The 26,318-nt window shown below is 40.2% G+C and overlaps 1 protein-coding gene across 3 annotated transcripts in view; it reads right to left on the reverse strand.

The window, feature by feature from the left end:
- Positions 1-25,653, reverse strand: part of MTX2 (metaxin 2) — a 35,196-nt gene extending 9,543 nt beyond the window's left edge. Inside the window, exons 1-4 of one of the 3 annotated variants that reach the window (XM_082057213.1) lie at positions 24,837-24,856; positions 12,553-12,598; positions 11,794-11,841; positions 10,777-10,823 (exon numbers count right to left, since the gene is read on the reverse strand). In XM_082057213.1, coding sequence (XP_081913339.1) covers positions 10,777-10,823; positions 11,794-11,841; positions 12,553-12,583 — 126 coding nt within the window. In that variant the 5' untranslated portion in view covers positions 12,584-12,598; positions 24,837-24,856. Of the gene's footprint in view, positions 1-10,776; positions 10,824-11,793; positions 11,842-12,552; positions 12,599-18,336; positions 18,394-24,836; positions 24,857-25,544 lie in introns of those variants that run through there. The other 2 variants (XM_082057211.1, XM_082057212.1) reach the window with 2 other exon arrangements.
- Between the last annotated feature and the right edge of the window lie 665 nt (positions 25,654-26,318).

Here is a 26,318-nt window from a genome sequence, read left to right on the forward strand (position 1 = left end):
AACTCTAACCCAATACAGGGAAAAATGCCAAAAGCTTTGGTCCTTTTCCAACCAAATCCAAGAACTGCACAGTCCATTACAACATTTGGCTCTTGCAGTTTTAAATGACCTAACTCAAATCCAAATCCCAGTTTAAAGCAAGGAACTATGGTCACAAGCTGCTACACAAGACATGGATTACAGCTGACATGAGCCCACTTCAGAACGGTGGAGGCTCTGTAAAATCCACCAGAAACCTGGGTTTCTACATCTTCTGATTTCCTCAGCCTAATTCTGACATAAAGCACTGCTTGGGAGCCTATTACTATACATACACATGCAGACAGAGATAGACAGATGTGTGAAGAGAGGGTACTAGTCATGGCCAACATAATACTGCACTGTTTAGCAATAAGCTGGTCTCTAGGGTGCTTCATCCCAACCAGAACCTCTGTTACTGCTTAAGGGTGCAACTATCACCCAAAGAAAATACAAGGCACTGGCCACATTTGAGACCACTCGATTTCTAAGTCTGTGCACCCATCAGAGTCCAACAAAAATTGAGGCTCTTGCTGTCTGAGCATCCCAAACTCCATGCAAACAGTAAGAATACCCGAAGGACTAATTCTTAAACAGGAATTTCAGGCATCAGTCTGTTGTCTTGGTCTAGGATCTCTTCCTTTGCCTGCTGGCTCTGCAGGACCTAACAATGTCCAGACTGTTCCAGCTACTGTTATGTGCATCATGTCTTCTGCCCAAACTATGGCACCATACACAACGTCTTTGGAAAGAATTAAGAGACAAGAATGCAAAGACTTTGGTTTAGATTAAATACTCCTATGGCATTGCTGGACATGATCTATCCCACCAAAAACATACACTCTAACCCTACAGGTACACAGACTTCATTCTCCTGAAAGCTCTACCAGCAGCTCACAACAGCATCTCAACAGTGGAACCGATGGCATCAAACAGCAGCTCCAAAGAATTTCGTTTTTGTGTGGGAGGAGTGAACTTCTACCATACTACTTAATCCTTAGCAGCTTAATTTCATCTCAAAAATATGTGAAACTTCATTTGGTCTAGGCTTACCAAATGAGCATCTTTTGCAGTAAGGCACTAAATTAACTCTGCAATTCTGCATTTTGTAACTACCATGCACTAGTCTCACTGCAAGTGCAGAAGAAGAAAAAGTCTGAACTGCACTGGAGTTAGAACAACGCATGAGTGACTAGAAAGCTTGTAAGCGCAGAGACACATCTAAGCAAAAGGAGGTTAACGGGAAAACTATTTTTACTTTTTCATGTCAGCGTGTCAAAAATGAGACAGTAGCACAGAACACTTAGGTTACATGAGTTGCTTCAGCAAATTATTGCCTATTGCACATTGTATTGTATATTGGCTCTTACATAGTACAAGGTTACCACCAAACACGCAGTTTGTCACTCTGAAAAACAGTCCTCAGCATAGAGACTAAACTATAAATATTTTCAGTGTCCAGCCAAGTTTCCATCAAAAATCTGAATCTGACCTTCCTCTCTCTCCTTCTCCTCAATAAACAGCCACAGACCAGGGAATATTGACCTTTATTACATTTGGCAGGGAAATTCTACCTCAGCCTCTGGCCTTGTGCAAAGGGGATTGAGAGTACATTGCCATTTCGGCACCTCAGAAATGCAGACATGTCGGTTCCATGTGCCCTTTTTGGACTTTGTAAATAAAAGAGGAGAGAGGAGGTTGAACTAGAAGTGAGCTCTAATGTGGGAACAAATACTAACTAAATAATATGCTCACTACTCTGCATAATAAAGACCCTAAAGTAAACGCCAAACCAAAAACCTGAGGACACTTCCTTGGAATGGTCATCTTCAGTTCTGATGGAATGTTTCATAGCTCACCAGGACTGAGCTTGAGAAACTGAAAAGTGACTCAAGATTAAAACTAGACAAATGCATCCAGTTCTGCATTCGCCCCAGGCGTCCTCCTGCGAGGTTCAGAAACACTGACCAGTGCAGCTGCCTCTCCAGCAGCCTTGCAAGGCCTGGGTCAGCAACCCCCTTCAGCACCCACGTGCCAACAGCTGTTCCACTTCAGTCTTTGTCTGTATTTAGGATCAGCTTTAATATGAGTGGTGAAATAGTAATGAAACTCAAAACAAGAAAAAACAGAACAGTGGAAGAGTTGAAGACAAAATTATTTAATGCCATACAATAAACCTAATTAAAAAAAAAAAAGTAACTGCTATTGCATCTTTTAAAAGTCCAGGGAATTAAAAGACCAATTATGTTGAGCTGTAATTTGTATACGAAGCATGACCTATTCAATTTTAAGTGCTCCTTAAACATTGTTCTGCAGGAAAATGAAGGAAAGTCCCACAATACAAGAGAAGTTTAATCCTTATTGGATATACACTGCTGAACTAATAACCACCTGGAGAAGTAGGCCAGTATTCATTTCTTGATTCCGCTTAAACTAATGGTCCACTGGAGAGCCTTCAAGGTGACTAAAAAATACATGTCAACTGATAAGAGGAGACAGTACTATCCCAAACTACGAAGGCTCAGCCTAAGAAATAAGCCTTAAAATTTGCACTGCCATGAGAGCACTTACATTCTTTCACTGATGTAACTGACAGGCTTTGGAAATTATTAGCATTAACAACACAGGTGGTTTTGACTTTATGAGCACTAGTGAATGCATTTCATATTTATGGAAATTATGGTGTCTTTTAGAAAAAGAGAAAGCCAAGGATCATGTCCAATGCATTGTTATAAACACCCACTCTGTCAAAACCTCAATTTTTTTTTTCTGATGCATTCAACTAGATAAATAATATTTTAGACAATAACTGATGTTAGGTAGTAAGTGCAATGAACTATTACCAAAATAGTTGAAACTGGCACAGATCAAAGAAACCCTACAGAAAGAATATAGTACAAAGCAGCAATTTTTGCAAGTCTTGATCTCATTTAACACTTTGGCCCAGTGATCAAGGGAGGATTTGTTCCCCTTTTGAGCACTCATGTAGACTGTCAAGAACCAGCACATTTGGTGTGCAGATGGTATCAGACCGCCATGGCTTCCAACTGATAAAAGATGCAGTGGGACACTGATTATTTCAGCTCAGGGCACCTCCTTTCCCTTTTGGTACCTCACGTATACAATTTCAGCAGGCAAGTAAACCCTGGCTTTTCTTGTGAGAGAAACCATCAAGCAATGGGAGTACGCTCAGCTACACTGAGCACTTTTGGAGTGAAGGGAGAGAGATGGAAGGCTGAAACCAGCCCAGTGCAGTTCTGCTGAGATTTATGAAGGTATCAACACCCCTTCAAAGACACGGCATCAAAAGCTGAGCAATCTGAAGGACCAAGGGCCTGGGCTCATTCTAGTACATCAGAGATTGTTAACATCATAAATTCAGCTGATCACCTTAAAAAGGGACTGAAAGGGGCCAACTGAATTTAAGCCCTTGTGAAAATTAACCTAAAAATGGTAAGCAAGCCAGTAACAGTGAAACTAGAAAGAAGACACTGAACTGAGGACAGCCTGTCATACCTTGCAAAGATGCTTGTAATTCCCAAGAAAAGTATTAAATTTCCTGCTCTTTTCTCCACTGGAAAAAAAAAAAAAAAAACCACACACACACAAAAAACCCAAAAAAAAACACAACACCAAAAACAAAACCAAAAACAAAACCACCAGCAACAACCACAAAAAACCCCACCTGTACTAGCACAGACCAAACAAGGTGACTACTGCAGGCCTCAATCTCCTCCAGCACCAAGGATTCTCATGCAATAATAGTATAGCAATTGCAGTTCTTCAGAATGGAGGGGGAGCCAAGGAAATCAGTTTTCATGTCTGTAATAAAACTGGTACATGTTACTTCATCTAACATTTTCCAGTCCACGGTAACTGTAAAGATCTTCACTGAAAATGTTTCTGGATACTTTGAAAACAACTCTTCCAAACAAACTCTAAGCAAGGAAAGGAGAACTGAATTCCTGCTGGAAAGGATAAATTTCTATTTTTATGCTTAACACCTATTGAAAGAGGTAACTATTTGCATCAATTAATAAAGAGAAGGGATCAACATTCTTATTTTCCCATCCAGAGATGACTGCCCAACAAACTTTACACAAATAAAGGAAACTTCATTTAAGCATAAATATACAGAATTCACTACAACTGAAGGACATCAAACAAAAATGCTCAGGCTTTTAAAAGGAATGAGTAATTTCATGGTTCATACTAGTTAATGCAGCATGAAACAATGAAAATTCAGATTGGGAAGAACTGAGTTTATTCCCATGGCATCAGCAGCAGTGCCTCCTTTATCCATATGTTCCACCGATTATTTGCATTTCTGTCATTTTAAAAACAGGGGCCCGATTTCTTGTGCAGTATCGGCAATGGTCAAGGACTGAAGCAGATGCCTGGAAAACTGTCCAGTTTTAGTAACACATTCATTATAAAGTCTGCTACAAAAACTTTTCTCAAAGTTAATTCTGGAACAAAGTGTGTCCTTTCTTTGCATGAGGTTAATGTGAGAAACAAATAAAGGTACTAAAGATTCCCCGTAATAGGGTCTGTCAGTTTCTCTCCCATGCCTGCTTTCTGCCTTTCTTCCCTGCAGACTAACAGTCTCCCCTCTCACACTCTTCCAGCCTCTTTACCTGTAGCATCACCTACTCTTCTGGCAGCTGGGAAGGGAGGAATACAAACAATATATTTTAGCAATGCTACCTCTCTTCTTCGAGACTGAAAGTACCAAGTCTACAAAGTTGCTGCTGCCTCTGTGCACCTTGTTTTAGATGAGAGACAGGGAAGCGGAGAGTTGCTGCAAGTCCATGAGGAGAAAGAGAGAAGAGGGATCAAAAACGTGACATCAGATGAATAATGTTTGTCCTTCTCTGCCCTCCCAATAGTTACTGTTATAGACTAGGGAAGAAAGAGTGTGGGAGTTGTGAATTAAGAAAAAGCACAGAGAAGCCTCTCAGCACCTTTCGTGCCCTACACACAGGACTATGGTTTGCATTTCACTGCCTTCTCCTCCTGGAGAGCACCCTGAGTCACTCTGTTGTCAGTCAGCACAGAACAAGCCAGTTCATATTTTTGCTGCAAGAGAATGAAGTATCAGCAGCTATGTGAAAAGGACTGATAGGAAGCTTTGAGGTGATACTTGTCACAAAATTAATCAACAATCTTATGCCCATCATTCATTTCAATCATGGCAGGTGACACCTCCTGCCAGAATTACAGAGTACATTTACAACAGCAGCACTGCTTAAAGGACACAATCAACTTAAGGCTTGTTTTGTTTTCTTATAGCCCGGCCAATTTCCAATTCAAAATGTAGGCAGTACATTGGATTTCAATTATCTAAAAAAATAATCAGAGCAATCACCTTTGTGCTGCTGTAGCACAGCTCAAAAGCCCAGAGCCCAGAAACCAGAGCCAGCCTCAGGGCAACTCACCCCACCCTCCTCTTCCTCCTCTTCTCATACCACTGACATTCTCATCTCTGCTGCTGCTGCTGCTGCCGCCCTCAAAGCAACGCAAGAAAGTGATGGCATGTGTCTTCCTATGATGACAAGGACGGAAAATGACTGTGCATAAAATACAATGGGAAGGAATAAGAGAAGGGAAGGGGGCGTTTTGTATTTATTCCTGCTGTTAATTGTTTTAGGGGCCATTTTTAGTCTTTCACCCCCTTCCTCTTTGCCCTCCCCAGCTAAGGAAGGGCTGTTCAGACACCATCAGTGGGAAACATAACACATACCAGGCAGCGAATCACCCTGTCAGAGCTCCATCACAATGTTCTCCTCCTGCTCTCCAGTTCCCTCTCAGAATAATACATATGACCAAATACATATACTCATTAAAAATGAGTTACAACTTTATGTAAATCATATCCAGATTGCAGTTTCTGAGATCAGAGGCAAGAATGAAATTACTTATGCCAAGACTCAAATAGTTCACAACTTACATCCCCACAGGAGGAACGCTGTTTTCAGATGGCACAGTCCAGGCTTCATTTGAAGAAGATATATTCATTATTAGTTTTTAATAAAGAACGAGACATTCCAAGCCATCTCTTTTTCAGCAGCACTTCTAAAAGCACTCACACAATACTGTTGTGAAGAAAGAGTGAAAGGCATTCTCTGTTTTCATTTTTACATTATTTCATGATCCTACAAAGGACAATATGTGATGACAAACAAAAGAGTTATTCTCTACTTTATTGTAGGAACACATTTTAAAATTAAAAACCATGAACGAATCTACAGAATAATTCAGTTTTCATATCAAACAGCTGCAGACCCTGTAACTGAAATAGTGTGTCTAAGGTTATAAATGAAAACTGTTCAGTATCATTCTTTGAGTGACAGATTAAATTCCCAATCCAGTTATGGTAATGGCCACATTTGTAGTTTAACATAAATTAAGAGCTTAATTATATTTGCAACTATTTTAAACAAAATAACAAATTCCTGTGTACCTGTGAATGTAATTTATAGCAAAGCCACGTTCATCCTCCAAAACAATCTATTTTACACTGCAGCACACCACTGCTCTAATGGTATAATGTAATTCTTGCTGTAGAATGCGGAAAGAGTAGATTCACTGGTAGCACAGAGGTTTTGAAGATAAATGAAGATGCTATTCATTCAGGGGTAATTTCATCTTAGAACTATATGAAAGATGTTTCACTCACAAACAGTACCTGTATGGCTTGGGATTTAAGCATGTTTTCAGCTACAAAGCAATGCTGCTAGATTGATTATGTTGATACTGCATTTCTCATCATGAAGAATTCCACCTTTTATTCTCTTTAAAAAAGATTGTCAGATTTTCATTTCAGTACCAAGCCTTTGTTCAAGCCTCAGCAACAAGTTCAAATTTCTGCTAATGTTTTGTCTAGAGAAAAACCAAACCACAATTCATACACACACAAAGTCACAAATCTGTCAAGGGCAATTAATCATGCACGATTTACACGTTTATTTGATTACTTGTTGAAGTAAATAAGCAGTTGGTCTGTGTAACACAATTTTAAATTGCCCAAACATCCTTCTGTCATTCAGGACTAAGAACAGACAATTCTAAATGCGCTTTCCTGGAACATATTAAGACCATTTACAAGGACATCAATTTCACAAGCAATTAATACATATCTTAACATAATGAGCTGCAGGCTCTATAACCTCAGGACAGATGAGAATTTCCACAATCCTGAACGTTTTAGACAGCCTTTTAAGCAAGACTCTGAGACTACCTGCATAACTATTTCAGAAGAACCTGTAATAACAGAGGCAGCCTCGACATCCACATTCCTCCTCCTGACAAGTTGGAGCAGAGCGCAGAGATGCTGCGCTGCCCTTTGGGGCCAAGCATGGCGCAGCTGCATTAACCCCCTCCCTCCTGCTCAGCCCTGCGACTTCCACCCAGGCACCCAACACAGGCGCTTCACCTGTGCCCAGCACCAGCCCCGGACAGGCTCTCTGTCTCACACTGAAACACGCTGTCCTGCGGGACTTCAGTTTTAATCCATTCAAACCTCCATTCTTCCCTCCATGAAGTTGTGGAGTTGTTTTGTTATTGAAATGTAATTGTGTGTTTGCTTCTGGGTTTTGGTGGCTTTTTTTATTATAATAAGACTGATAAGCAGGAATGCTGTATAATGGAAGGTGTACAATAAATAAATGGAGAATGTTTTTAACCATAAGCCCTGCTACCCAGGAGGTGTATGTGTTTTCATTACCTTTAATGGGAACAGGGCTGAACACAAGAAGAACACAGCCTTCATTCTATGTACAATATTCTCTTTCTTGTAGTTAGATAATCATTACTGATTAGTATTTTCCCTTGATTTTAATTGCTTTGCAGTGAAAATAAAACTTCATTCAATATCAAGATTTTGCGGCCTAAGATCAAATGGGCTTCAATTTCAGCAGAACTGTATAGTACACTACATCAAGTTAGCAAACATGTGCAACCATCAAGATGTACCAGAGATAACGCACTAGCTCATTTGAAGTTATGTTGCATTTTCAGCACATACGGAGAATCTGAACCCAGTAAAAGACAAATTAATTGTTAATTTAGTCTGTTTCCAAGAACAACAATGGGCAAAAGAGGCATTAAAAAATAAACAACAGCAAAGTCCTGGCAGAATCAGCAGAGAGGTTCTACAAGGTGAGAGGGATTACTTTTTTCATTGGTTTTGGTGGATTTTAACTACTGAAGGCACTGCCACCACAGTTACTTAGCAATTCCCAGAAGACTCTGTCCTCCCCTCTCTTATCAGACATGTAGCTGAAGTCAGGAATCCAGACTTCACTGCACAATGAAAGTCATAAGTTCAATCATCATTAAAACAGTAAGACTCAACCAACTTCCAATATTCAGTCTGCAGCCCTCACTACTCATTAATTCAAACAAAATGCCTGCAACAATCTGTTAAACCTACACTGAGAGTAACTTGCTCTGCTGTCTGCTTGATCTGCTCTGGTGACAAGAGCTTCATTAAATGCCATCCGTATTGCAGGGTCATTCATTTTAGAACAATCAAATTCTACTCTGACTACTTACTATGGCATTGGATTTTAATTTTTATATGTATTTTATTTTACATGTATTTATATGTAAATATTATTTATTTTCTATCATATATGCTCTGAGATCTCTCCCAGAGCAGCACTACAAAGAGGTGCTGTAAGATTTTGAGAAAGGTCTGAAAGACCAGTTGCAGCACATTTAGAGTCTTGTTGTGAACTATGTTCCTTAAAGATTTGATGTCAGCTGACACCCCATGCTCTTTCTATCAGAGGGACTCAAAATTCTGATGCATTTTCATCACACGAAAGTTCAACAAGCCATGAACAAGTTATGTATATGCTCTGGTGATACTCATGCGCCCCCAAATCAGTAATGGGGGGAAAAATAACCGCAATAGTGGGAAATAACTCCCAGGCACCAGCTCCTATTTCTGCTCCTAACCCCCATTTCTACTTCTTTCTCAGGAAAAGAACCTTCCCCCCTACCAAAAAAAAAAAAATATATATATATATGTATATATATATATCTATATCTATATAGATATAGATATATCTCCAGTAAAAAGATAAACAGGCTCTCATCAGAATAAAAAGTTAATTCTAAAATATAGAAACAAAACACACAGGTATATTTAAAGCTTTCTGATCACTAAGCTCATAATTCATAACTACAGAGCCTAACAGTATTCAAAAATGGATCAAAGACACCAAGGATAGCTATTCTTTCACAGTCACAACCATGTTACGCAGATTCTTCAAAACAGATATGATTCTCAATACGAAATTGTTCTATAAAGTTTAAGATCAGATATCTACCAGAGCCATATTTATAGTCATGGCTACTATCAGCTGTCCAGCTAGAGAATATTGAAGAAAAACAAGCATTTTTAATATATTATAGTTAATTTATCATCTAAATGACATGTGTAGGATAAGAATGGACTCAAAACAGTAAAGCAAAATGATGCATTAGAAAAGGAAATTTTAGGGTTATATTGTTGCTTCTTTTCTTTGTGTTTTAAACGCAAGCCACACCTAGACATATTGTTAGTTGGTAAGAAAATTCATGAGAACCACAAAAAATACAGTTGCTGGAGTAAAAAGGAACACCGAGATGAAGTGAGCAACAAAAACACTTATTTGCATTACTGTGAGGCACAATATAAAACACACTGACCAAACAAATAAACACTGCCCAATTTATTTGGTGTATCGAAGATGACTCATCTTTCCAGCAAAGGATAAAGGTACTTTCTTGCTGTGAGAGAATTTACTCTTGGAGGTATTCCCTAGATTGCCATACTGGAACAAAAAAAGTTCGAGATCCTGGAAGTAGTTACTATGATCAAATGATCCTAATTCACCATTAATGTCAGTTACGGTCTCCCAGTGTCCCACTTTGGCTAAACGGGATGTGACCTTTTTGGAAAGCCCTCAAAGACTGCTCACTCCAGCTGCTCTGAACGAGACCACACACAAAAAGCAAGAAGCAGGGGAACAGTGCAATTCCCTGCTACACAAAGCAGCAGCAAAGTTGCTTTGAAGAACAGGAACCTTATAGACATCCTGCTCACCAGCACTGACAGTTAGGCCTTCTCTGCTAATGGGGAAAACATCCCCTCGAGATTTGGGGTTAGTGAACCTAACAGGTTAATGGAATTTACACAGACTTCATAGCCACAGAGGTGCTTTTAAGTCAATTAGAGATGCAACTTTGTCAATTATATGGACTATTTCTAAAAAACACATTGGATCTCAATTCTGTATACCTGATGAAATTGATAAAACCTATCAAAGACATGCAGAGATCTGATGCCCGCAGCATGAAGCAAATACGGCTCGAGTTTGGGACAGTATGAGCTTTGAGAATTCAATAACGAGCAAGCATCATGCAAGATGTTACAAGATGAACTAGCATACCAAGTGACAAAAGATGGGAACCATGCATAGTTCCCAGAGGAGACAGACAGGTAGATACTGTACAAATATAGACCAATATAAATACGAGTACAAGCAGCGGCACTTCATAGAGGACTCTCAAAATCCTCATGTCCTTTAGGCTCTGGCACTTCAATGACAATGCAAAGCACATCAGATGGAGGAAATAAGTCAATGATTTTGACAAAAATAATACTTAAATTATTCATTCAGCTAAATACAGTTACTTTAGCTAGATTATCATTCAAAAAAATAAAATGGAATTAACATCTTTAGTTTAGAAAAGATGACATTTTACCTGAACAGCAAGGGAAGATGCATTATCAGAAAGCAAAATTTGTTCCTCTGTTGAAAGAAAAAATAAAAACAAAAAACACAATTACAAAAAATAGTGCCCATTTAGCTACCGACCTGTAACTGTAAGCCATTCTGGGTTGCATTTCTTACGCATAAAACAAGAAGTACATATATAATTATTATGCAGCTGGACTAGAAAACCTGTGCTATGAATATTAAAAAAATATTTTAAAAAACAATACCAGGAATATTTCTCCTGCAAATACAACTGCATTTATCATACACTACCAACAATGTACAATAAAAAATGCTCAGAACTAAAACCCAAATGCTTGAGTTTTATGCCAATTACTCTCCTTCTAATCAAAGTTAAATAAAACCGCTTCTTCATAACTCCTCTGGCTAAAAAGTAAAAGCATTCAGAAACCTATAAAAGCAGCTTGCAGTTAATATTGCACACTGTGTCTAGGTCTGTCACACAAAAGAAAGATGACAAGTTCACTGCAATAAAAATTCCATGCTTAGAAGACTAGGGCTGCTACCTATTAGTCTTCATTACTTTGCAGTCTTCTGACAACTGTAGCAGGCTGCTGAGCCCCAAATGGGGGCCATAATGTGATCTGATGATATATGAAGAACTGCTAAAGGGAGCCTGAACCATCCTAGCCTATACATTTTAACAGTTCCTTTTTACTGAGAGCCCACTTTACCACAAGACTTCAAAAATCTGCTGTCTCAGCTATTGGTGCAGTAAATCTGCCAACTGTGCCTGCAACCACATCATTTTACACTGCCTACAGCAGCCAATATAATGAGTCAATAATAAACCAAGGACCTTATAGGCCATGAATAGCTGGTTTATATTGGCAGATGCAAGTGTAGCTAAAACCTCTGACCAGACAAACAACACAAAGGACTTGTTTAACAGTTTCTGCACTTCCTTGCAGTTAATTATGTTAGTGCATATTTAATGTGTTTTCCAAAAATAATTATTAATTGCAAAAACTAGTGTACCCACCCTTCAGTTGCTGATACAACTCAGCATTTTCAGGCCAAGGCTCTGCGGCTGTGGAAAGAACAGGAATTAATTAAGCAAGCCAAACAACAATGTGCTTGCAGATGCTAACACGAACATTACCTAGAGCAGGAACTCAAACTGCAAAATGCTGATGCGAGATTCAACCTGCCCCAAATATGTCCCATTGTCACTCTCTTCTCCTTGTACTTCTCTCCTCCTCACAGAGGGACAACACAGAGCAGGAAACTAAGTCCCAAAATGTAATGTTGCAAGAAAAGACAGAATTCAAGCTACATTACCGAATGGCCTTGTAATTCTCAAGCAGCTAAAGCAACTATTTTCCCTCCCCCATAGAGACATCCTTGTGCACATTCCCATCACAATTCTGGCCACTCTCTGGAGCAACTATGTATTAAGGTATTAAACAAAGAATTGTGGAAAGAACAAAGCGAGACACAGAGGACACAGACACAAAGCTCCAAACCAAGTGTGAAGAATGCTTTGGGGATGTGGAAAAGCTTTCTACCTTTTCAAGTTGCATCCTTGCTGGCCCTACAAAATACCTACAAACCCAGGTGCTCGGGCATGTTAGAAATCTACCCACAGGATGGCTGGGATCACCTATTGCTTTAAATGATGTACTGGTCAACCCTAAAATGGGAATATCAATATGCATGAAAAAAAATGCATCATCAGGTGTTCAAAACAGTTGAACAGTTGAAAAGAAAAAAGAAAGGAAGGAAGAAAAGACAATCGCACCTTCCAGTTGAGAGCCACTGCACTTAATCATACACCACCTGAATTTCTGGGAAGGCAAAACCAATAATCAGTACTGTTTCACTGTTAATGGTAGTATTAAGATATCAGAATAACAGGTCATCACATTGTTTTGTCTCCCTTACATTGCTTAAGTCTGATTAAAAATCTATTTTTAAATGCCAATTCAAACCTTGCATTATACCCAAACCAGCTATTTGTAAACAAAATTAACACTCTAATCACATAAATTATTTTTGTTAAAGCAACAATGTCTACAGATAACTATATGTGGTTCAAACAGAAATATACTACTGGCTTCAGTAAGGTCATTCTTTGTGAAGAACTCAAAGAAAAAAAAATGCACCATTTTCTAACTATGATTCTTTTTGCATACTCGTGAACTTTTATGGAAGTAACATAGAACTGTAAAGCTTATAACTGTACACAGTTTTACAAAGGTCACTGCCTCTAACATTAAGGTACAAGGTCTTTCAAAGCTATGCTAGTATGGGCATGAGAAAGCAACTAATCACATTTAAGTGTCATGAAAAAATGTTTTATGTTTTATTATAGCAGTTATTGGTTTTACACCCCTCCATCATAGTTTTGCCCCGGAGTAAAAATTCTTGAAGTACATTTACTTCTTTAAATAAGAAGAGACTAAGGTAGTGTGTCTGTAGTACTACAGACTTAACTGTTCAAAGTATTAATAATTAATCTAACATACATTTCTTCAGGTCCACTGAAGTCTTGCAAAAGCAAATGGAAAGAGGAAATTAAGAAAGTTATTACTATACTTTAGCCAACTTATCAGTTCTGGACTTGCACAAGTATCTAAGTCATTGGACTTACGGAAGTATCGAAGTCACGAAGATATATTAGTATCTTAAATACTCCAGACAGACACCAAAAATATCCATTTTACATGCCCAAAATGATGCCAAAAACTTCAAATTCCATGGGCCTATTTCTACAGAATATTTTTGCCTTACCCTCTTCAGACTGAAATGTCAGATTTGTATCTAATTCTTGGATTCTGGTCCAAACTAGAAGTGGCCTTTTTTTACACAAGCATGTGGCTGAAATACCTCAGGCCCACAAAAACCAAGTGAAATTTTCATTTTCCAACAGGTATACTAGGTATACTTCAAGAAATTCAAACACTAATTCCAGTCTTGGCACTAAGCTATATGCAGCCATGAAGAGAGATATATATATAAAACAGCTTCAGGGCAAACAGAATCTAAAACTATACCACTGCTAAAGCATGCTATATCCATGCTATAAAATAAAACACAAGTAGAATATTTTTTGTAAATTGTTTGCCCTTATCAGCTTAAATTTTCCTTCCACATTCTACTGATGGCATACAGATTTTCTGGAACCCTATCTGCTGACCCTAATTTTGTTAGTCATGATATGAAGTCTTTATCCCACAGTCTTAGTATAAACAGAAACACACACCCAGCTTAAGGGAACAAAAGGACAAGCACAGTTTAAAATCTTCGCATCCATTTATTCAGTTGTGTGCTAATATGTCTTTGGACAAGTAAATGAAATGAGGACAAACAGCAACATTAAAATCTCAACCTTCATTATTAGTACACCTTAAATTCCAAATTTCAGCAGTTCTAAAAAAATGAATGAATAACAGCCCCTGCACTTGGCACCGGACAGTCTCCAGAGGGAGGTCACAATTTTGACTGCGTTTGGATGATGTGGACACATGCTCACGAGCCCTGAACCAAGGCCTTCAGTTCTTTGCAGACAGAGCAGATAATTTTTTTTTGCTAGCACTGTACAGGCTGAACTTTAAAACAATCAACTTCACACTAAGATTCACGCACTATTACTTATATCCGAGAAAAAACACTCTGCAGCACGCATTCAGAATTGCACACAGCAGACCATATTCCAAAGATACCAGGAGGTACGTGCACAAAGCCTGAGTAATTATCTAGAATCAAGGAATTAAATATCTGTCCCATTTCTTTCAATATCTACTCACTCTTTTTCACCTGAGGTGTTTAGAATATGAAATACTTTTTTCTGATGGAGCGAGTTTAAATACACACTGCTACATGAGTGGTCCAGGTTCATAAGGTTCAGGCTAAGTTCAAATATCAGCTCCCAAGCCACCTTCAATTAGTTGTAAGGTGAAAACAGGCAGCTGAGGGAAACAGAACCCTGCTGGGAGAAAAGCGGAGCAGGAATCACTGACGGGATGTCACATGCCTCCACAAGAGGAGAAAGTGTGCAGCATCTTTAATGCACAGCAATGACTCTTGCCTTATGAATGTAGGTGAAGACATAATTTGTAGAATAATAGGCACTAATATTACATGCTGCTTCAGTTCTGTCATATTTCCAATCCATCAAGTTGATTAATGCTATAATAACTCCTCACAAACTTATCATTTGTGCACTAATGAAGTCAAATCCAGTTTATCCTTTGGCAACTATAATCTTCTGCTCTGTAGATGTTCATTTTCCTGCTAACCACGGCTACTGTGGTGCTAGGTATATAAAGAGAAAATTAACAAATGTGATGTCAATTCAGTTTCAGAAGCTTTCAACACAGAATCACATTTACGTGTTAGATCCTATGCAACAGACATTTTTACCATTAACTGCTCACAGGATGAAACAACTGCCTGGAAGTATGCCTTACAGAAATAGCTTCTCTACATATCTCAGGAATACAGAACTATTTGATTCTTCCTTGTGCCTCCATAATCACAAGAATTACTATTGTGTGGTTTTCAACGGGTCTGTCTCTCAGGCTTGCAGTCTTTAGTAAAGCTCTTTTCCCACCCTACTGAAGCTTTTACCATGCTTAACAAATTCAAAAATTTAGTCTTTCATGTGGATTGTCGGCTCTTGGTTCAGGACAAGCATACTATTGTCTTTCTGTGCTTCTTGACTAACACAATGCTTGTTTTAACGCCAGTTACAGGAAACAAACATTTGCGGGATCAGTCATTCCTGTTAAATTTGTCTGAAATGAGCTTTGAGTTCAAAAGTTACTGTAAAGTGAGAATTAAACAGAGATGGAGACAGAAAACATCACTGTGTATGCCTTGTTATCATAGGAGCTGAGAATCTGGCAGATGCAGCATCACAGCAACTGGAGAAGTTCAAATGGCAAGTAGACCACTTACATAAAATTTTCTTTGGCTTTGTGAATGACTAAAATTGCATGAAAATTTCACTAAGCTCAACATGTTTGTTAGTCAAAGTGGTTTACTTATTAACAGTTTAGCATAGAAAATGTTAACAGAGTTCTTAGGTGTCAAATTAGACTTTCAGAAGAAAATTCTGTGAACTGGTGTGTTGCATGTTCCCAGTGGAGTTTTAATTACTTGGGTTCGTAACTCTCTATTAAAACAGATTCCTGTAGTCCTCACCTGTCCTGTCAGAGAATAACTTAGCCAATACATCATTTCTGCTCTTGCAAAAAAACTTCTAAAACACAGAATGGGGCATGACAGTCACATCAAACTGTTTGCCACTAAAAATGTATTGCATTAGGTGCATTTTTCAGATTTTATGGTAAAATGTTTTACTTGAGCCAGAGACAGATATTCAATTAGCATTTTTATTTCAACATTTCCAGATGTTTCAGACTGCTATTTCAATAATAAGACTTTATCCATCCAAATACTTTCAGGACAGTTAGCGAGAGGAATGCACACACGCTGTATGAAGAGATACTGAATAGCACTAGACCCCACTATCAGCAGGGGATCAGTAGCTCACCTGAGGCCTGTGCACAGCTCAGCTCCAACTACTGCTCTCAAAACAGGACATCCTGTACTTGCACAGAGGTGAACTTTAGTTCAGAGAATGAGAGGTTGCAATAACATTCCTCCAGTGAAGTCTGTGCAAGAAGAAGCACCACATTCCAAGATACTCTGCAGTGCCTGAGCCCCAGCAACTCCTTATCCAGGCTGTTCTGAGTCTTTTTACGAGTGCACAAAACTTGGTTTCAACTCCTACACTCCTGAGTTACTGGGAAACTATTCAGCCTGTGTTAGTGCTGCCTGGAGGGATGGGGGGAAACAGACATTTTCATCCACCTTCCCCAAGCAACTTCATGATGATGAAAAAGCTGTAATGAAATAAATGGTTTACGGTTATGCCTTTAATCCCATTACTTCAAAAAATAAGACTCTGACTGTGAGAATGAAAAGACACAAAGTACTTCATGTGTTAAATTGTGGAATACGCTGAACAACAATTTAGCAGTTTCAGCGGCCTAGTACGAATAGTAGGGTGTGTAGCATGGTTTGCCCTGCCAGTCTGCCACTCATTCAGCATGCTTGTTGTCAAGCTGCAGCATTCTTGAGTATCGGGCACAGACAAACACCAGAGACCTCTGGATCCAGGCATCAAGATGCTCCCTCCTGCATGGGAAATGAAGTCATCATCAGGTTTAAAGTTTTTGTAGGAAAACACCCAACGTGAAATTAGGTTGCTCCCAGCTCTTAGCAATACCGTAGAATTTTGGTGGGGCAAAGACATTTTTGGAAGACAATGCAGACAGAAATAATTTTCTGTTATAAAACTAGCCTATGGTTAATAAGAAACAAGGCTAAAGAATTAACACTGAATGTTACTATGCTGTTGATTATTTCTCAACTATACTGTGAGAAGCAAATCAAGACAATCTCTGCCCCAAATTTCCTGACTTCTCAGTATGCCAGCAATTTATCCTTTGATATCTTCTTTCTGCTTCTGTAAATGAAGTACTCAGTCTACTGACAGTGTCTTCCATGCAGTTCACTCTGTGTTGCTACATACATGAGGCTGGGACCTGGCCCGGGAACATTTGATCTTTTCAGACAAAGCAATTTCCTGAAAACATTAAGAAGCTGTTTATGGATCATATAGAAATAAAGATTACTCCTTCTCTGAAGTTACCACATTTGCATGGATCAGTTTCCATTCTGTTATATTCTTCTTAAAACACTTTGTTATTAAACTTGCATAAAAAGAGGAAAAGGTAAAAACATCTGTATTTACCAGTTTGGTTCACATGGCATTAAAGGCCTGTTAAACAGCCAAGAGGCAAGAGATCCTCTATTAAAAACAAACAAACAAAAAACCAGCTGGCATTAATTTGAATCACTGTATTGCAATATTACAGCCGGAGAGATTAACTTACACATTATTTCCACACAGCTTCCTTTAGTTTCTCCCCAGGTACAAATTTGATTTAATTATAATGAGATACCTCAAAACTGTTTTCTCACAAGAGTAAACAGTAAAAGGAAATTTAGTCTTCTATCTGGGCCACATCCACATCCAACAACTTTACTTACAAATTCCCAAACATTATGCAGCAAACATAACAATCAGCAGAAAAAGTTACCCTTTTCAGTTTCCCAAGACTGGTGCTATGGGGGCGGAACTGCTGCTCACTAAGTTCTAGATGTAGTAACCCAAAGAAAGCCACATGGAAAGCTAGCCCTCAGACTCCAGAAGAAAACAGGATTATCAGCCGCTTGATGTCAAGATGCATGAAAAAGCAGATATTCACTTCATTCTCTTTTCATAATATAAATAGGTCATATCTGCAAGTAGCATTATTGTTTAAAAAGAAAATTCCAGGAATTCATGTGTTTCTAAATCCTTATTACAGGAAATACGTGGAGGGGTATTAATACAGTGAAGATGCAGCCACTTTGGAACCATAACAGTTAAAAATATACATCGTGTACATTAATGGTGATCAATAAAGGAAGTACGAGAAAGTTGTGAATTAGCTGCCTTAGGACTCACCAGTTCAACCCACCCACACTGAGTACAGATCCATTTCATGTAATCAGCCTGATCCTGTAAACTAACAAGGGCCAAGAAAAAACGAAAGCATCAGCAACTCCCTGGCTCTGCTGACAAAGGACCAAAAAGAGTTTCATAGCGCCTTGCCAAATGAGAACCAACTTTAACTCAAGTTAAACAGTATGCATTAAATCATGTATCAAATAATTACATCATTTGCTTAAATCCATCCCAGGCCTCCTTCGCAGAGATATTACAATTCAGATAAATTATGACTGTTCAGTAATTATTGGTCAAGCACACTGTCAACGTAAAGACTCAATTTCAGTAGCAGTTCTCAAACTTGAGTTTCCTGTGGCTGCACCACTAGGAGTCCGTGTGTGACATTATTGCAGCAGCCATTTGGTATGACACAGTCTGCTTCTTCACCTGCAAGAAAGCTAGTAATTGCATGTATTCAAGCATTAGTACAGTTCTGCTACTGTCTTTGACTTTCCAAAGCATACACACCTACAGTTCAGCCCTCCTGGTGCTCACTGCGCTCACTGCCAGGGGAAACCCCAGGAGGGAGACAGCTCAGCATCTCTGCACTTGCAGAATTGCACCTCCATCAGAAGAGGAAAAAAAAATCTCAACAAAATCAAATCCGTAAATAAAAGTTGTTCCTAAATCAACATCTGGATTTCTTCAGAAAAATAAGAGAGTGTTCCAGCTAAATGATCTCAAAAGATTTATGAAGTCCTGACAAGCTGGAGCTATTTTACTTATTCCTGATATTCAGCATAAATGCTCCATCTTGAAGAAGGTCTGTAATTCCTAATTATAGCTTTCTATAGATCGTTAAATCAATCTCTTCCCTTTGGGCTACCTAAGTCCTTTGCTCTTCTTTGGCACTGACTCAAGAAGTGAAACTTCAAGCACAGGAGCTGTGCAGAGCAGGACAGTGGAGGTGTGATACTCACAAATGCCTTAACTGCCTTACTGGGCTGGGATGTTTCTTAGCCATGTTATCCATATTTGTGTACTTTAAATCTGTCCTTTGAAAGCTTTCTGAGATTGATATCCCCTCCTCTGCAGTAGTCTGAACTCCTCCCCTAAGGATGTCTAGCAGGCAGTCCGAACATCACTTCTGCAAAGCGTTCAAGGAGCTCCCTGCTTTCTCATCCACAGCACCCTTACTCTGATCCACAACAGAGATCCTACACATCTGTCCCACCAGACAGGACCTCAGTATCCCATACCTGCGCTGAAAGCTGCTCTCCACACACACACAGTTGCTGCCTAGCCAACCCTGGCTCCCCTGGGCTCCCCTTCTTTCTCACTTTCATATCCTGCCTGCAGCCCTAAGCACAGCAGTACCAAGAGACAGCAAGTGATGACAACAGAGACTCTCTGTGCCACAGTCTTGCAAAGGAGCAAGAACAGCAGAGATCTCTAGGCAGGACAGCTCTGCAGGGTAGAAATGCAAAGAGTTAGCACTGGTGCAGTCAGTCAGCCAAGCACTGCAGCTAGCAAGGGGGAAGATGCTGCTTTAGGGATCACAGCCTTTAAGTCAGCCCAAAACAGACCATGGTATTTGCAGTAGCACAACTCAGGCTCTTCCTCACCTCCGGGAAACACTGCAGACTCCCTGCTTCAATATCTGAAAATGTTTATCCTGTTCTCTTAATCTAATCCTCACAATCTTCCTCAAGGCTTTCAGTGAACACACTTCAATGCATCCAGTTTCTCCAATATGGCACATTCAAATACAAAGAAAAAAAAATACACATACAGTTGGACTTTGGAAGCTCATGCCAGGGATGTGTGCATTACGTTGGCTTCAGTTTAATTAGACAACAACTACAAGGTAGAACTGTTAAAAATTCCCATCTCTCAGCATTTTTACTTTCCAATTCAGTATGCTCATTCTACTTTTTTGGTTGGTCTTTTTCACCCCAAAAGAGACTGGTATCAGTTTTTCCTGCATTCTTTGCAGCACCATTGTAATTTTTTCCTTTGATGTTTCCACTCCTTCCTACACATTTCATAGGTTTTACTACAACATGTAACTTCTTGCAGTTAGTCTTAACACATGCATGTTCACACGACATCTATGTCATCTTCTTAATAACTAAAGACCAGAAATTAAAAATAATAAACATTTCAGAACCTGGTGAGGACTTTGTCCTCCCCATGGCTTGCAAGCACCTGCGGTTTCTCACTGACTTTCAAAAGAGACAGCTGAAAATGCCTGGCAACACAGCACCATGCTACACCTATTTGACTAGAGCAAAGGAGGACAGTAGCCAAGCTCTTTTATTCATTCTTATTTTGAAAAGGATGCAGCTCATAGGGTCCAAACCTACAGGAAAATACAAGGTTAGTGCTTGGGGACAGTCAAGGAACAGAGCATCCAAAGACCAGAAAGAAAAAAGGAATAAGAAAGGGAAGCAAAATCTGGATCCCCCTTCAAAGTCGTTCTACAACCTCTTGTGAACTGAACAGTTAGGCTCCTAAACAGCACTCATATCTGAATCATTCTACAGCTGATGAAAGCTCACTTGCAAATCAAACTAGACAATATCAAAATATGTGTTACTTTTCATTTACTAATTTTGCTACCAGTATTTCTAGAGCAATCTCATTTCTGGCATGAGAAAGTAAGATATTACTTTAGCAGAAAACATGTAACAATAAAAAGCTGATTAGAGAAAGACTGCTTAGTCTTAATGGAGCCAGAAACAACTATAGAAGCATACCCTATTACAAACTGTAATTATATTGCTTCTTAAAACCAAGAAATAACAGTATCTCAAAATGAAAGAGGTACTGTACTGTAATAATTGTGAATGAAAGTCATTTTTCCCTGACCTAAAAGAAATTAGATAGGCAATCTACTTAAAGGATTGGTTCAAATCAAGTCACAAAACATAGGTGTCTAAGCACAAACTGGCAAGAGCAGTGTAAGAGACTTGTTTATTGAAACTGAACAAGAGCTAAAGGGATTCTTCTTAGTTTGACTACCAAAAAAAAAAGTAAAAGAACACTGTAAAATAAAAATCATACAGCCTGACAAATTTGTTATTTTCAAATCACCTCTTCTGGACTACAAGCACCTCTGCAATAGGCTTAAACAATCTGTGCTGCAAACAGAACAACATATTATTAAGAAATAATAACTATTTTTTCACCTTACATGTGCAGGAAATGTTAACATTTACCCATGCACATTTTGATGCACAAAACGCATATTCAGGTTAAATGTTATGTCTTTACATGCAGCAACAATTTAGGTGGTCACGTTTCATTCCCTATGTATTTGTTCACAGCCAAATTGCAGCTTGTCTCAATACATAAAACATGCACGTCAGAGATTTATTTTTGCTCTGGCATGTCACATTGGAGGTAGACTCACTAAGAATGTAAAATATCTGAAAGGCAAAAGGGCATCTGTTTTTCAAACTGCATTCACTTCCCTTAGTATTAAAACTAGCCTAAAACCCTTGGACGTAACTCAACAGCAATAAACAGAAGTAATTTTCCAGAGATCAAAGGACAAACAAGGATATTTTCTCCGTTTTGATCACTGATCTAAAACTAATGGGGGAGGGGGGGAAGGGGAGAGTAAAGCATATTGAGTAATTTAGTGATCAATTAAACATCTTTTCAACAATCTTTTATAGATTATTTGAGCAGTCAGCTTCTCAAAACTACTAGAGTTAGAAAGATTAATGTTCTGGACCACTTGAAAGCTGGCACTCTAATTCTTCTTACAGTATAAACACTCATTTCCTATCCCATTAATATGTGATTGATGCTGAGCTACTCTAAACAAATTCTCTACCATATTATCCAATTAATACTTTCTACACTTCAGAAATGGATGATTTAAAATATGACACAATATGCTTGCAGTTCATGAAGGTATGGAAATATCATTTTATTATTCCCTGAGACACAGCATCAACCTCTTTACACTTCTGAATAAGCAAACAGTTGAATGGCACTAAAGCAACTGTGTTACTCCACATACATGACTGAGTCATCGTTTTGTATTTAATCATGAATGCATTACAGCAGCAGGCTGTGCTCAGCATGGTCAGGTGAATGCATGTTGCACAGAGAGGGTGCTGAATTATTGCAGCAACGCACACAAGCTGAGCAACTCATGGTAAGAGAACAGCTGAGGTTGGAAGGCACTTCTGGAGCTCCAGGGTGAGGGCAGCAGGTTACCCAGGGCCATCTCTGGTTCGCTGCTGAGCATGTCCAAGGATGGCAACTCCTCAACTACTCTGAGCAACCTGCTGCAATGTTAAACCATCCTCACAGTAAAAAAAGTTTTTCTTATGTTCAGATGGTATTTTCTGTGTTTAAATTTGTGCCAAGACAGTGAACAGGAACGTCAGAAGTGAATGCATAAGGTGCAGAGAAGGTGAAGATACTTAAAAAAAAAAATAAATTCTAATACATACACAAGCAAGTCAGTGTCTAAAAGAAAGTTATGATACTCTTCTCCACTAAAACCTTCCCTTCAGCTTTTAAAACCTTTCTAGAAAATGAACTATGCTGGGATGATTGTCTTCAAACACCTCCCTCCAAAGACCTGTGCATTATAGCTGTTACATGTTACAGCAGCGTAGTTCAGTGCAACTGCCATGACAAAGCGATCGTCTTCACAAACAGGACCCTTAATGAAAAGCCAATCAAATTTCATTTTTATGGACATGGAAAAAATTATCAATCATTCTTACATTTCCATCCATACCTAACAGAAGGGCAGTATTCACAACCACAGATATGGGGATAAGACACTACTAAAACAAGTGACACTGTTAAGTGGTATTTTTTCCTTGAAGATACACCATTTTTCCTCCGTACAAATATTCTTACATTTGCAGGACATTTATATCTTCTTGGTACCAAAATGAAATACTCTCTGTGTCTGTGCGTCTCAGGAAATCCAGAAGTGTGGTGGGTATTGGCCAACATACTACGAAAAGCTTCCCACCCTCACCTGAAAAATCTTCCATATGAACAATGGAGTGATTTTGCCATTATTTGGTTTCATTCTGGGACTGGTACACAATATAGACAAGCTAGGAAGGCCATGACCCACTGGCAAAGGTATTTTTTCATTTTTCAAAGCAGATAAATGCTTTTGGCACTGATTTGCTTTTGGGAAAACAAAGGCAATGTCATAATTTTATTTTAAAGAATGGTTCAGTGGACAGATCTGCAACAAGGACTTGTACTGTACAGTCACAGTAAGTAGCTGCATACCCATCAGAAGTACAAGATTAATAAAATAAGCACCAATCATTTCTGCTCCACAAAAATAGAGGAGCATTGCCAGTATTTTTCTATTAGATGCCTACATACTACTTTACCTATGAAAATGAGCATCACTTAACCTGTTACTGACAGGTAAAAGATGAGGTGCTACTGTTTTAAGCTGATTAAATTGTAGGAGGGTCCAGAAGTACTTGATCAGCTCTGATGTCCTCAAAGCACCACCTTAATAGTACAATTGTTAACATGACAGCGTAAGACTAGTATAAGCAGTATGCTTGCCTCCCCAGAGGGGAGGTAAGAATCTCTCCAGAAACAGGCAAAGAATTCTTCAACAAGGAGAGAGACAGTTGTTGCAGTTGTTTCCAGTTTTTCAACCATGCATTTTCCTTATGCTATGCTTAATTTGGATCTGTCATTTCTGTGTTTCACAACAATTTGCTTGTTTAGCAGGAAGTTGTGGAAAAAAACAGCACATTCAATACGAGAGCAATTAGATGCCTACATATAGTATAGAGTTTGTAATTTCAGAAGAAAAGTAAATACCAGCAAGCTGTCACTCTAGAATATCCATAAAGGTCGCAGAGCAGAGGAATGAAGCAGAATCAACACCTACTCACATGCGTTTCACAATATAAACAAAATATACTAAAGAGATCACAAAGGCTAGTTAGTAATGGCATGAGCAACACTAATGACAGTATTCTCCACATCCGAGGACCCAGGGCTCTGGTCCTTATCTATGAGTTAATGAATGCAAACCCAAGAGCCCAGGGCAACTGTCAACCCTGCCTATGGGTACTTCTACACACCCAGATTCAAGATCCATCACTTTAACTACCAGTCAGGGGCAAGCCTGCTCTAGAAACTGTACATTCATGGTAAAGAATCCAACTCGGACTTTTACATTGGAGCCTCTACTGAGCAGCAAAAGACCCAGCTCCCAGGACAAAACATCAGCTTCCTCCTCAACAGGTCAGTAGCAATTAAAATACTGTTTCCTTGCAGTATTTATTGCTTATGAGCTTGTATAGCAGCAAGAAATCAGGAACAGAGAATAACAAGCAAGGAGCAACTGGCCAATGCACTGATTTTCAGCATACAACATATTAAATATATTTTGAACTTCCCAGCCACAAATTATCCAAGGTGCAAATTTTGTTTTATGTTTTTTCCTTGAGAGTGGATTAACATCATCTTTTGCTAAATAACTCTGCAGTGATACACACTTCTGTTTTACGACAAGGTTCACATCCAGTTTACACGGCCCAGCAGCCACAGATCACAAGAGCACCAAGGAGTACCAAAGGTTCTGTTACATTTCTCAGCTTCACAAGAACAACACAGGAAACACAGCCAGCACCTGTGGGAAGCAGGGAGAGACAGGGTGGCACTGCAGTGAGCTCTCCCACAGAGCAGGACACAACTCCAGCTGCTGAAATTATAAATACCATGTGGTTTTTTGGACCAGTGAAAAAATGTGAATAAAGGCAGATAAGTTATTAAGTCAAAATAAAGATGTGCCCTAGCATAGCGAGGCGTCAGGGGCCCCACAAAGAAGGGGGCCCGGTGAACCTGCACCGCTGAGCTCTGTGGGGAGCTGCGCGGGGTGACCCCGCCTCGGAGCGCCAGGCGGGGGACGCGAGGGGAAAGGCGCCCGGGGCCGAGCTCTGCTCCGCACCCCTGGCTCCCGCGGCCCGGCCTTACCCTCCACAGCCGCCCCGCTCCCACCGCGCCCCAGCCCCGTCCTCAGAGATCACCCAGGGAACCGAGGCCGCGAGGGTTCGGCGCCGCACCACAGCGGGGCAGCCCCGGCTCCGCCGCAACCTTCAGGCCGCGACCCGGCGCCTGACACGAAGCGGGGCCGGGCCCGGCCCTGTCTGCGGCGGCCCGCCCGCGGCTCTCTGGGCCGTCACCCGCCCGCCCCCGCCCCTCACCGGCCAGCTGAGTCACGAAAGCCTCCGCCACCAGCGACATGTCGCGGCGGGCGGCCACAGGCCGAGGGCACACACAGGAACTGGGCGCCGCGCCGCCGGGGCAGCAACTGCATCCGGGGCCCGCCCCGCCCCCGCCGGCCGGGCGGGGCTGCTCCCCCGGCGGGCACCGGGAGCCGGTGAACCGCTGCGTGTGCGGGACTGTGCTCACAGCGCTTGGGGGCAGAGGAGGGAAACGCTGAAAGATGTTTGGGAACAAATAAACCGTTTTCTGGGAGGTGCTGACTGCCCTCGGTTACTCCAGACTGAGGAATAACCCCTTGGAAGTCACATCCCGTGGAAACGTGAGCCGGGGTGCGGCGGCGTGTTAAACCGTGGGGCGGTAACTCTTAACTTGGAAACAAAATCGCACAGGGAGTGAAAGCGAAACTACAATCTGTAGAATGGTTGCAAGAAACACTGGCCAGCATCCTGACAGATGAGAACATTTATCGCAACGCTGCGCACCGCGGTGGGCTCTGGGGCCGACGCTAGAGCCCGTGCCCGGGGAGCCGGGGCACTTGTCGCTGCAGCCGGGTGCCAGACCCTCCAGCGGTGCCAGCCCGGCTGGCCTCTGAAATACTGCCGGCGCTGCACCTCTATTCGAGTAGAAAAACGAAATAAGGATATACAGAAGGATAATTGCAGACCTGTTGCAGCTCTTTCTTGGTGTCACCTTACATGTGTGCAACTTACGCTGTGGTCCTACAGAGAGGAATCGGGAACAAGGGCCAGTGC

The sequence above is a fragment of the Streptopelia decaocto genome, assembly GCF_964273445.1.
Source record: "Streptopelia decaocto genome assembly, chromosome: 6".
NCBI lineage: Eukaryota > Metazoa > Chordata > Aves > Columbiformes > Columbidae > Streptopelia > Streptopelia decaocto.